The 14,033-nt window shown below is 46.1% G+C and overlaps 1 protein-coding gene across 1 annotated transcript in view; it reads right to left on the reverse strand.

The window, feature by feature from the left end:
• Positions 1-4,798: 4,798 nt before the first annotated feature.
• LOC308158344 (semaphorin-6C-like) overlaps positions 4,799-14,033 on the reverse strand; it is a gene marked incomplete at both ends in the record, with an annotated part of 54,231 nt that continues 44,996 nt past the window's right edge. The window contains 3 exons of the mRNA XM_080531935.1: positions 4,799-5,383; positions 5,426-5,776; positions 5,912-6,747. Of these exons, the coding sequence (XP_080388061.1) occupies positions 4,799-5,383; positions 5,426-5,776; positions 5,912-6,747 (1,772 nt within the window). The remainder of the gene's footprint in view (positions 5,384-5,425; positions 5,777-5,911; positions 6,748-14,033) is intronic.

The following is a 14,033-nucleotide window of genomic DNA, read 5'->3' on the forward strand; positions in this document are numbered from 1 at the left end:
GATGTAGTATAGTATGATATAGTATGATATAGTATAGTATGATATAGTATAGTATGATAATATAGTATGATGTAGTATAGTATGATATAGTATGATATAGTATAGTATGATATAGTATAGTATGATATAGTATAGTATAGTATAGTATGATATAGTATAGTATGCTATAGTATAGTATGATATAGATTATATAATACAAATTATGAAGTGAAAAAAAGAACATACTATACTATGTTCTTTTTTTCCACTTGAAGTGAAAAAAGAAGATGTATGAATGTATGTATGTATGTTTGTATGAATGTTGGTATGTTTGTGTATGAATATTGGTATGAATGTTTGTATGTTTGTGTATGAATATTGGTATGTATGTATGAATGTTTGTATGTATGAATGTTTATGTATGTGTATGTTTGTATGTATGAATGTATGTATGTTTGTATGAATGTTTATGTATGTATGTTTGTATGTATGTATGAATGTTGGTATGAAAGTATGTATGAATGTTTATGAATGTTTGTATGTATGAATGTTTATGAATGTTTGTATGTATGAATGTTTATGTATGTTGGTATGTATGAATGTTTGTATGTATGTTTGTATGTATGCTTGTATGTAGGTATGAATGTATGTATGAATGTTTGTATGTATGTTTATGAATGTATGAATGTTTATGAATGTTTGTATGAATGTTTATAAATGTATGCATCTATGAATGTGTGTATGTTTGTATCTATGAATGTTTATGTATGTATGTATGAATGAATGAATATGTGTATGTATGAATGTTTGTATGTATGTATGTATGAATGTTTGTATATGTTGGTATGTATGTATGAATGTATTTATGTTTGTATGTATCAATGTTTGTATGTATGATTGTTTGTATTTATTAATGTTTGTTTGTATGTACAGTACAGGCCAAAAGTTTGGACACACCTTCTCATTCAATGCGTTTCCTTTATTTTCATGACTATTTGGTACATTGTAGATTCTCACTGAAGGCATCAAAACTATGAATGAACACATAGGAATTATGTATTTAACAATAAAGTGTGAAATAACTCTAAATATGTCTTATATTTTAGATTCCTCAAAGTAGCCACCCTTTGCTTTTTTGTTGTTAATAACATATATAATCATAATATTAAATATAATATGTGTTAATAATGTTATTATATATATATCATATTATTATTATATATTTTATTAACAACAACATTTTTTTATTTTATTAACAACAAAAAAGCAAAGGGTGGCTACTTTGAGGAATCTAAAATATAAGACATATTTAGAGTTATTTCACACTTTTTTGTTAAGTACATCATTCCACATGTGTTCATTCATAGTTTTGATGCCTTCAGTGAGAATCTACAATGTAAATAGTCATGAAAATAAACACATTGACTGAGAAGGTGTCCAAACTTTTGTACGTATGTATGAATGTTTGTATGTATGAATGTATGAATGTATAAATGCATATACGTATGTTGGAATGTAAGTCAGTTAGTATGTATGTATGTATGTAATTGCAGCAATATTAGTATGTATGTATGCACGCTTTAACGCTGTGTTCTTGTCACCTCTTACCAACAATTTCCAATACGCGCTTTGACTTGTCCGTTTTGCGAGAACAACTTATTCAAATGGCCCCTGGTCCTAGCACAGATGTATTTTTCTTATGATGAATGATGGATCGATGACTAACTTACCTAGACAAATTCACGTATTATTTGTTGTAAGTCGCTTTGAATAAAGGCGTCTGCTAAATGCCAACATACATGTCATAGGCACCATATTCCCACAGGTGGCGCTGAGCTGTAAGGGAAGGTAGTTGACACAGACGCAACATATCTGAAGAGTATTTTTTATTATTCAACAGGGAGTGGAGACACATACAGATGTGTTGAACGTACGTATTCCCAGACAGCAGAGTATCTAGGGCATAATCCGTCTGGGAATAAATATAAATTAAATCACCATGGAGACGGCAGATGTGGCAAGAGTTTGCTACATATACAAACAACAAACCTCATTGGTCAAAATGACTGCGTGGTAACGTATGATAGTACACAAGGATATCCAAGCAGAAAGGATACCTTTCAGATGTATAAATGAGCAAATAACTCAATTGGTATAATCCAGAAAGTTCAGTTTCAATCAACGCAGTAGAGCATACATTAAATAAGACTCGTCACTTGTACTCAATATCGACAAAATGTACTTATAATATAACCCATATAACTTGGATTTATAGTCATAACATGACATGAAGAAGAAAAAAACTCAAGCATTAACACTGGTGTCTTTGTTGTTGTTTTTTCTTTATAAAAGCAGTCTGTGGTCGTGTCATTGTGATGGTTTAACTGTCAATCATGAGTTTAGCGCTAGCTTCCAATCGTATGATATTCGTATTTCTGCTTTTCATGCCGAGGCGTTAGTACACGCACGCACACACACACACACGACCCACAGGTTAAATCAGAAAAACGTCGCTTTCACTCTCTGCTACAGCTACACCCAGGCGTCTCAAAACACACCTACCGTTACTGTCCGTCAAATAATCCTGAGCTTCGTCTGAATAAACGTATCTGGGCCGTCTGAGCCACCGTCCACCTGCTTGTCTCGCGCACGTCTCTCAGATGTGTAAAAACCTAGTGCTTAATAGCAGCCTGCGTGGTGAACAGATGTACTCTTTGAAGGTTGAAAGGCAGAGGTAATGAACAAAACCGAAAAGGACAAGGGATGACAACGTCAAGCTGTGATGTAGCCTAGATTCTTTTTTTTTTGCCGATGTGTCCGAGGGAGGGTGTATGGACTAGATGAATGGATTTATAACGGAGAACAGGTTGAGACTAAATGCAGACAAAAAACGACAAAGACTATTCGCCCCATGTTCCACGACGCCACGTTATATTATTAAATAAGGCACACATTTACAGATACAAATTAAAAATTTGGCTAGTGTTATTCCTCAGTTGCCTTTATTTTACACCAATATCCACAAAGTGTATTATAGCAGTAAATGGTAAACAATAATAGTTGGGGGTTTTCATTACAGGGTTAATTCATGGGGTTTGGCCACAAGAGGGCGCTGTAGGCCAGAGAGTATTTTCTCAGGACTCTCAGGCTTTGAGACACCGCCGCAGGTTGTGTGTGGTCAATTCTCACCCAAAAGCGAAAAAAGAAAGAAAGAAAGAAAACAAAAAGGGAGTAGCAGTACACCCCTCGTATATTCCTCTGGAGTGCCCCCAGAGCACCAGTGTCTCAAAAGTCAAAAGGATTCCAAATGTGTCTTACAGTAGCTTCAGGCCAGGGTCCACATGGGTAATCAAACCCCTTAGGCCACTGTCTCTTTTGTGGGCCGTCAGCACCCCCTCTTCTCCAGTGACAAATGGAGTAAGGTACAGGATTTATGCTGACCGCCCTCCCCTCCCCGCCCCCCCACATTTCATTACTGCATTTTGTACTGTATGCTGCATAACATGGTGCCACACTTGCACCCAAACAAACCCCACGGAGGATTACAATGGATGGCTCTGCTTTAGACCAGTTTACTTGGTGTTTGTTGCTGCAACAACGGTTAGTTATTGCAAAAACCCTTCAGTTCAGGGATGCATATACTGACCTCTGACCTCTCTCTGTTTCTACCTGGAGTTGAGGGAGGCATAACCATAACCGTTCTGGGACACAGCTACTGTCGGGGTCGATAGCTGGTCTACTGTAGGGTAGCTGGTCTACCTGTGAGCCCCCCCTCCCAAATTTCATTGTTTGGTACCTGTTCTATATCAATGACAATAAAGACCATTCATTCATAAAGACCATTCATTCATACTGCAGGGTAGCTGGTCTACTGTCGGGGTCGATGGCTGGTCTGTAGTATCTGTGTATCCTTCACCTGTGCAGTGCATAATCAGACCTGGGGCAAAACACCTACTTCAGATATTTGAAATAGTTCAGTGGGGTGGTGTGCTTGATTTAGCTTGTGAGGCACGATGGAATCAATGGATTTAGTCCAAAAAGTGCAAACTCTGCATGCAAGGTTGCAAGTTAAACGAAGCGCACCACCACACGTTTTTTTTCGAAATGTTTGAAATACGTATTTTGGTCCAGGTCAGGTGCATATGTATACACCCACGCTTGAATATACACACACATACACACACATACATACATATACAGTATACTTACATTTACATTTTTGTTTTTCGTGCTGGGATACAACCTTTTTAGCAGGAGCAGCCTCATTCAAAGCTAGAGTAGTGTATTGTCCACAGCTTCAATGGTCAGCTTAGAAATAATTCCTCCTCCTTCACAACAAGTTCAGGGACTTCAGTGAGGGACATTGGGGAACACTGTCTGTCTGGAACTCTGTGGTCCCTGTACGACTCTATGGAACACAACCACAGTTCTATGGAACGCAACCACAGTTCCCAGTCCTGCGAGCACCATTACTGCTCACAGTTGACAGAAGTAGCATAGCAATACCAATATGGTATAAGGACCTTCATCCAGGTGAAGAAGAGAGAGGGGAGCAGGGCTCCAACGTTCCAACTGATGAAGGAAGGTCGTGCCAGAAAGTTACACTTAAACGTCCCTAAAACTCGGCCCGCCTTTCTGCATTCACTCTACCCCCCCTCCCTGCCACCCCACCCTCCACCACAGAGGAGTTCGTTCACTCAACTCTGAGAAGTTAGGGAGCGAGAATAGCCTAACATCGTTGAAAATGTTTCTGGAGACTTCTACTTCTTTTTAAAGAGAGTCGTCGTGTTGTCGGTCGTTTGTACTCGACTCCTCCTCCTTAATAGTGGGAGGAGTACTGGTCCTGCTGCTCACCTGCCCCCATCATGGGGGAGGTGGAGGGGAGGAACTTGGGGGGCTTGGGGGGCACCTGGGGCTTGAGGGAGGCCGTGCGGCGCACCATGTTGGCCCGGTGGAGCAGGAGGTGTTGGGACGGCGGCTCGCTGTAGCTGTGCTGCCGCGTCAGACAGACGGAGGAGGAGGAGGAGGAGGCGCTGGGGAGGAGAGGGCGGTGCATCTCGCAACCGCCACTACCACTACTACTACCCCCCCCTCCCCGGCCGCTTACGCCAGGGTTGGAGTTGCCCTGGCCCCCCAGAAATTGCCCCTCTGCCGACGGCCCCCCGCTCGAACCACTCGGCGGCGGCGGCGGCGCCCCCCCCCCTCCCCCCCGGTAGTTGTGGCAGAAGTTGTGGTGGTGTAGTTGTTGTTGGCGCGGGACGGCACCCCCCCCTGCCCCCATCTTGATCAGGGAGTGCCTCTGGGAGTGGTGGCGCGTCACCGACGCAGACGAGGACGAGGAAGAGGGGATCTCGGGGATGACCTGCTGCTGCAGTGAGGTCGTGGCGGACGAGGAGGAGGAGGAGCCGGCGGAGAAGGAGGAGGAGGCGGAGAAGGAGTCCGGGGGAGGAGGAGGAGGGACGTCCAGGCGGAGGCGTCCGGTGGTCAGGCTGTCCCGCGGCAGGGTGGAGGAGCTGTAGTACAGGGCCGACTCCGTCTCGGGGATCTGGGAGATGACGGAGGAGGAAGGCCCCTGACTGCTCCGGCTGGAGTATCCTCCTCCGCTGTGACCGTGGTTACTGTGACTACCGTGACTACCGTGAGTACCGTGACCGTGGTTGCTGCTGCTGTGGCCCGGCAGGAGGGAGGAGGAGGGGGAGGAGGTCAGCACGGTGATGCTGCGGCTGCCCGAGGCGCTGACCTCGTGGATGTGCTTGAGGAGCTCGTCCAGCGCCGCCACGTCCACCACCTGTTGTTGCTGCTGGGAGGGGGGGAGGGGGAGGGAGGAGGAGTGGTGGTGGTGGTGGTGGTGCAGCTGGGGGCTCTGGTCGTCACGCTCCTCGGGCAGGTGCAGATGGCAGGAGGACGGCCCACCACCCCCTCCCCCCCCCACCAGGGTTTGGGAGAAAGGGGACGTGAGGGCCGCCATCACCGCGGGGCCACTGTGGGAGTAAGGGAACACCACCTGCTGGGTGGTGCTGACCCCACCCCCGCCAACCCCGGAGGAGGAGGAGGAGAAGGAGCCGCCGCTGCAGCCAGGTCCCCCCCCTCCCCTGGGGGGCAGCAACCCCCCCAGGAGGACCCCCCCGGAAAAGCCGGTCTTGGACTCTTTGGCGTTGCTGTTGCAGTTCTGGTTCCTCTCCCACGGGTGGTTCCGGAAGGAGGACTTCTGCTGGATGTTCTTGATGGGCAGCTCCGGGGTGGACTCCGGGGTGGGCAGGCCCGAGAGGTCCTCGCCCTGGGAGAGGCTGAGATCCGGGTCTCCTTCTCCTCCTCCTCCTCCTCCTCCTCCCATCATCAGCAACCCCCTCCCGTGCCTGCCTGGCGTGTGGTGGTGGTGACCATGGTGATGATGGTGGTCCTTCCCGTTGGGGATGAAGGAGCTGTACATCTTCGGGGTGGAGATGGGGTCGACGTCCATCCCCCCGCCTCCTCCCCCCCCGCCTCCCCCCTTCTCCTCCTTGCCATTCGGAGGCCCGCCACCACCGACGTCCAGCAGGCCGTTGAGCTTGGCCAGGCTGCGCAGCGACAGGGAGTGAGGCAGGGTGGCTTCCGGGTCTTTCCCGAGCCGGAGGCGGGCCTGGTGCTGGGCGCGGTGGCTGCAGTAGCAGGACACCAGGAAGCCGGACAGGATGCCGCCCAGGACGAAGGCCACCAGCACGCAGGCGATCAGGAGGGTGTAGTGGATGCTGTTGGTGGTCTTGTCCATGTCCGGTTGCCTTCGGACACCTTGTAGAAAGAAAGAGAGAGAGAAAGAAAGAGGGAGGGAATTAGGGGAAGTAAATGGACTGCACTTATATAGCGTCTTATTCCAAAGCGCTTTTACAATGGCCTCTCATTCACCCATTCACACACACATTCACACACCAATGGCGGCAAGCTACCATGCAAGGCGCCGGCCGGCCCCGCTCATTTGGGAGCAATTTGGCGTTCAGTGTCTTGCCCAAGGACACCTCGACATGTGGCCAGCAGGAGTTCGTTCTGTCGATCTTGCGATCATTAGTCGCCGGCTCTACCTCCTGAGCCACAGCCGCCCTTGCACAGTACCGACAGTACCAACCAACCAACCAACCCAGTCGTCCCCCCCCTGAGCTACACCATCAAAAGGATTTCGGCATTCAAACAAGTAAACTCATGACTCATCTCTAATCATTCCTTAGGCTCCCGTCTTCTCTCTTCTCTCAACCCCTGCGTCAAAACCATTAAGTGGTTTGCTGCCAAGCACTCTCCCCGCCACGGTCTCGGAGGACACTCATTACGAACCCCTTTAAAAAGAGCCCAGACTCTTTCACTAAATACTAAAAGCTTAGCGCGCTGGTGAGAAGGAGCCACGTTTATTTTTTCCCCCTCAGCCGGGTTTATTTGAGGTCCTGCTTCATTGCTGCAGCACCTGGCCTCTCTGCCTGCTGCCAAGATCAACACCCAGATATCCAGGAGCTTATCGGAGCGCTAGCAGAATCACACTCAAGGTTATTGCTTCATCCTATAATAGCTATCCTATATATATATATATATAATATATATATATAAGTATAAGAGAGTAAAATTCTTAGGCTTCGTTCCCTCGACATTGCAGCAAGAGAAAATGGCAATAGTTATATAATATATATATATATATTTTAAAAAGACAAGAGAGTAGCATAATAATACAAAATAAAAACCTGGGGAACAGGGCCTCAGGATATGGAGCTGTCTTTAGCTCACACATCTTATACTCCCAGTGATATGGTAATACAAGGCTATGACAGGACATCCATACAGCCCTAACACCTTACAAAGGACAGGTTAGGGTGTGTCAAGGGGGACAGTATTACTCAGGTCAAAGGGCAGGGGGCAGGTCACAGGAAGGGAGGCCATCTTTGACCATGTGTTCTCTAGGACAAAGGAATACTCATTCATAACCCACCCCCCCAGGCAGAACCCTTACAGCTATGCAGCTATGCAGGTCTATGAATGTGTGTGCAATAAGACAGGTACCTACAGGTTCTATACACAGGACGATGTGTGTGTGTAAAAATACACCACAGTAGCCCTCGTTCATAAGTCTGGTTGCGTAAGTCTTTTCAGCCTCCGGGTTTTGGGGTTTGCGGTAGCTCGGTCTCTTGGACATGAACCCTGGGACCAAGGCTGATGTTCGCTAGAGAGCTTACTTTACTTTAGTATTACTTTACTCTATCGTTGTGATTTTGTGTCTCGATGCTGCAATGCCAATGCTGAGGAACCTAAGCCAAAGATTTGTACTCTTGTGTATACACTTGTATATTGTGATGTAATCCAAACAGCATCCGCACAGTGTTTGAGCGTGAGGATGCTGTTATTTAGCACTATATAGTGATGTAATAAAAGCAATTCGGGTTCTGATTCTTCTGATTAACAAGTATGGTGCTCTACCGTGCCAGTGGAGCAACTAGGGACACCATGTAATCAGGGGAGGTGGGAGAGGAGAGGAGTACAATGGAGGATGGAGGCTTATAATAACGCATGGAATGAGGAAAGGTATCCAATGAATGAATGGAATGGAATGAGGAATGGCATCCAATGAATGGAATGCATTACAATTAGACCTTACTGTATACACGTAACAAACTTGTAACTAGTTCGAAACTATAAATCAACAGATGTGACTGGTCTGTGCTACTTTACCAGATGAAAGAAAAACAACTAAATAAATCGTAATGAAATCTGTCGTTCTTTATGCAAACGACCGTCTACAGAAATAGAACGCACGCACATACGTGCGTCGGCCCACGGCATCTCCTCATCTCCCCCCGCGCACCCCCCCCCCGGCGAGCCAGAAAACACGTTCACGCTCCGCTTTCATCTCATCATTGTCTGTTTTTCCTGACAGCTAAAAATAGGCTGGGGCGAGAGAAAGGGGGGATAGGGAGAGACGGATATGGTAATTCGACTCAACCAAAAAATCAAATACTTCTTGTTCTCGCTCTCCAAAGAGTTGTCGAGCGAGGGCCCTCTCTCCCGTGCGGTTCGTGAGAGTCGTTGTTATGTAGGTCAGGAAAGTTGCAGAAGTTCGCTTGTTCATCCCTGGGGATTCCCCTGTTCTCTAACGGAGACCAAATGACTTTTAGAGCTTCGGATGCCACCGCAAATTACGCAACCTAATACATTTTTAAGGTTTAAAACAAATACATAAATAAATAAATGCATTATAATGTATTCCAGCTCTTTGTCAACAAAGTAAAAGATAGCTGAGGATAGTGGCAGTTTGACACTTTGTTTGTTTACCAACTGTCAAAAGTTCTGGAACACTCACCAGAACACTAGAGTGTTCCAAGTGTTCTATGTTATGTGGTGTTCTACCAAGCAACAGCACTCTGATTGGCTACAAAATGAAGCAGCATAATTTATTGCATTTCTGGTGGATAAAGTCACCCGTGGCACCACTGTGAGCTACCCAACGACTTCTCTGTTATTAGCAAAGCTATCGTACAAATCGTACTAGCAGACCGCGGGACCATAAAAAAACAGTTTATAAGAATAATTCTGGGACGTGAAATGTGGAAATGTCAGGCACATGAACTTCATATTACCATCTGAATGATACATCAATATCACAGTCTGGGGCATTGGCATTCACCCAGTGTTGGACAGGGGTGCAGAGGTGTCGAACAGGGGTGCAGAGGTCTCCTTTGTTGCTCCCTCCCAGCCGCCCCCCCCACCCTCCCATCCCTCTATAGTCTCCCTTTGAAGGTTGGGAACAAAAGGCCGCCAGAACTGAGGAAACCCTGCTACCTGACTGAGCAGGGGGGAGGCTGGGGGAGGCTGGGGGAGGTAGAAACCGGAGGATGGGCGGAGGATAGGAAACACGAGCCTTGATACCGTCCCTCACTCCGTCCCCTGCATTACAATGAGCCCGTCCTCCGATTCCTACCTCCCCCAGTCTCCCCTGGTGTTCTACCTCCCCCCAGCCTCCCCTGGTGTTCTACCTCCCCCAGCCTCCCCTGGTGTTCTACCTCCCCCAGCCTCCCCTGGTGTTCTACCTCCACCCAGCCTCCCCTGGTGTTCTACCTCCCCCAGCCTCCCCTGGTGTTCTACCTCCCCCAGCCTCCCCTGGTGTTCTACCTCCCCCAGCCTCCCCTGGTGTTCTACCTCTCTCCACCAGCCTCCCCTGGTGTTCTACCTCCCCCAGCCTCCCCCTGGTGTTCTACCTCCCCCAGCCTCCCCTGGTGTTCTGCCTCCCCCAGCTTCCCCCTGGTGTTCTACCTCCCCCAGCCTCCACTGATAGAAGGATAGAAGCCCCCCTGCTGTATACAAACTATGGTGTGATGTGTGGTGTGTGTGTGAGTGTCTGTGTGTGTTTTCTCCGTCTTTGTTTTGTTTGTTTTGCCTCGTCATACGCAGTTAACAGGCTTACATCATAACAGCCGTCGCTAAGGGACGTGAGCATGCCTCGTGTCTCTGTGTGTGTTTGGCTGCAGTGAAAGGACATCTGCATGCGTGCTGCGCTGCTGCGCCGTGACGCGTCCAGATGCATTCGCCCGGTGCCAGCGGAGGACTGGATGATCCAGCGGGCCTGAGGGGCTTGGCAGGACGGTTCTGCACCAGGATAAAACGGGTCTGCCAGACAGCTAAGTACATGATCAGAACAATTCTCTAAACCTGGATAGGATGGTATTGTGGTGGCAGAATGCTCTCTGTGGAATGCTGTTATTGTGCCACAGTCGTCACAGTTTACTGGTTTTGTTGTTTTGTGTATTTTGTTATTCATCTGTCGTCTGTGGTAACAAGAGAGCGTTTAGGGTTGGTTTAGGGAGGTTTCATGGACACAGATTAAGACTAATCCTAGACTAAAACGCATCCCTCAGTGGAGGTTTGACATCGCAAGTGGCTTCCCCTTAAATACTGCATTGATTTCAAAATTCTGCTCCTCACTTTCAAGGTCCTTCACAATCTTGCACCCCCATATCTCTCTGAACTCCTTCACACCTACACTCCCTTTCGCACTCTCCGATCCTCCGCTGCCTTTCAACTCACTATACCTTCTGACCTTCAACTCACTATACCTTCTGACCTTCAACTCACTATACCTTCTGCCTTTCAACTCGCTATACCTTCTGCCCTCAACTCGCTATACCTTCTGCCTTCAACTCACTATACCTTCTGACCTTCAACTCACTATACCTTCTGACCTTCAACTCACTATACCTTCTGACCTTCAACTCACTATACCTTCTGCCTTCAACTCACTATACCTTCTGCCTGCCTGACCACTATGGGGTCTAGAGCCACTCTGCCCCCCGTCTCTGGAACTCTCTCCCACAAGACATCCGCAACACTGACTCTCTCTCCACCTTCAAATCCTGCCTGAAAACCCACCTTTTTAAACTGGTGAATTTTTAACTGATTGTTGTTTTTAAGTCTTTTGTTTTGTCTTGTTTTGTTTGTTTGAATCACTGTTTGAACTTGATCTGTTGCTTGTTTTTAATTATGCTCTGTAAGGTGTTCTTGAGTGCTTTGAAAGGCACCCATAAATAAAATGCATTATTATTAAGTGTGATTTATTCCTGGATTTTTAACTGATTGTTGTTTTTAAGTCTTTTGTTTTGTCTTGTTATATTTGTTTGAATCACTGTTTGAACTTGATCTGTTGCTTGTTTTTAATTATGCTCAGTGAGGTGTGTTGTTCTTGAGTGCTTTGAAAGGCGCCCATAAATAAAATGCATTATTATTAAGTGTGATTTATTCCTGGACTAGGCTTCAGCCTTGTGTGTGAAATGGGCCCTTAGGATGATGCAGGCAGAATATTCTAGCTTTAAGGACTCTGCGCTGGCACGTGAGTGATCTCGTGACGTTAGAATTATAAGGTTCTATCTCCATTTTTGTCAAAATTGAGTTTTTTACATAATCTGATCCATTAGGTGTTTATTAATGCCTGTGTGGTGTTATTTTTTAAATGTTGACATTTTTTAGTTAGTAATTAATCAAATACAAAGGTTCCATCTCACAAAACGTAATGGAATGTAAAAACTTTGACGCTCAATATCTCTGAACTACCCTAAACGGAGATAGAACCTTATAATTCTAAGATCATGTAATGCATGCAGAATATTCTAGCTTTAAGGACTCTGTGCAGGCACGTGAGTGATCTGTCGACTGAATTCCTGATGACCAGTATTGTGTGTGAACTTAACACACTTTGGACCCATTTTAGATGAGTTGTTTTTGAATGAAGTACGCATTATCGCTTAAGACCACAAGAACGTGTAATCAAAGCAGTCACAAACAGTTTGCATAATAATAATAATAATAATAATAATAATAAGATAATCTACTTCATTGTTGTAATAAGTGGATACAAAGTTCCTTTTCACCTATCAGACTCCAAACGTTATTACTCAACTGATCTGATTACGTATTAATGTGATTAACAGTAATGCTATTAGCTCGCTAACAAGCGTGCTACTTAGCTCAGTTGTGAGAAGAAACAGATGCTGCTCACAGGAAGCCTGTTGTTCCAGAATCATCCATTCAAGCCCGTGAAGTGTTTTATTACTGATGTTGGAAACAACAATGGACAAAGCAGCTGAACCTCTTAGTGAGGAAATAAAAAGTTCGACCCTACACGAACCGTGTGACCGTGTGGCCGCATTAACTGACGAGAGACAAAACAAAACAAAAATAACGACTTTCAGTCACGGCCTCCTCAGCTCAGGCCTGTGACCCTGTCCCGTCTAAACGCTCCATTACGTCCTCCATCTTGTACATACTGACGCAAACTGACGTTTCAAACGATGTCTGCTTCCCAACCGACGTAAATGATGACAGCTATTCCCCCTCTCACACTCTCCCTCTCCCTCCCTGCCCCAGACAGACATGGTGACACGGTGTCATTAGGTTCCCCAGACAGGAGACACTCATCTCAGCCGTGACAGGAGCTGACGAGCCTGGCGCCTGACTGACTGGCTGATGACCCCAGGGCCACAAACACATCAGGGCCTAACAGCACTATCCCCTCCCAGCCAATCAGGTGAGTCATAGCCTCCCAGGAAGCTGAGCGGATCATCGGCTGCCCCCTGCCTCCCATCACAGACCTCCATAGCTCCAGATCACTGAAGAGAGTACGCAAGATTGTGTCTGACCCCCTCACATCCAGCTCACAGCTTGTTTGAATGACTCCCTTCTGGACAGCGCTACAGGGCCACCAGGTCAAAAACATCACAACACCTGAACACTTTCTTCCCCAAAGCCAGGTGAGTCACAGCAGGTTGAAACGTCTACTGTGTGGTGAGGGGTACTGTTGGGGTACATTTCAGCACATGACCTGTTCTCAGGGTTCCCAACCAATCGAGCGCAGGATCATCTCGTCACCAGAACATTGTGAGCTTAGAATGATAAGGTTCTATCTCCGTTTAGGGCAGTTCAGAGATATTGAGCGTCAAAGTTTTTACATTCCATTATGTTTTGTGAGATGGAACCTTTGTATTTTATTAATGACTAACTAAAAAATGGCAACATTTTAAAAATAACACCACACAGGCATTAATAAACACCTAATGGATCAGATTATGTAAAAAACTCAATTTTGACAAAAATTGAGATAGAACCTTATAATTCTAACGTCACGACATGTCAGCAGGCCTATCTGAGCCCACTGATAGTGTCGACCACCGACACTCAGAAAGTGACCGTGTAGCCTGGGGTGGTCCAGTGGTCTACATTTTTACATTTTACATTTTTGGCATTTAGCCGACGCCTTATTCCAAAACGACTTACAATCGATACATTTGACTAAGCAAGTGAATCATCAATCCACCAGTCCTAGCAGGAAGAGTAATCCAGCTCAGGTCCGGGGCCATTGGTCTAGCACCGCGGTCTACAGTGCACACATTATGCCCATGTCGGCATGGGTTAGAATCCGGAACATGCCCTGCTGACATGCCCTCTCTCTCCCTTCTTCTCCTTACTTTCCTGTCTGTCTTCACTGTATCTGTCCAATAAAATGAAAAATATGAGTGGGACTGCCTAAATAAAAAAAGAAAGCGACCATTTTTTTTTTT

This window comes from Nansenia antarctica (genome assembly GCF_963989245.1).
Source record: "Nansenia antarctica genome assembly, chromosome: 5".
Lineage (NCBI taxonomy): Eukaryota > Metazoa > Chordata > Actinopteri > Argentiniformes > Microstomatidae > Nansenia > Nansenia antarctica.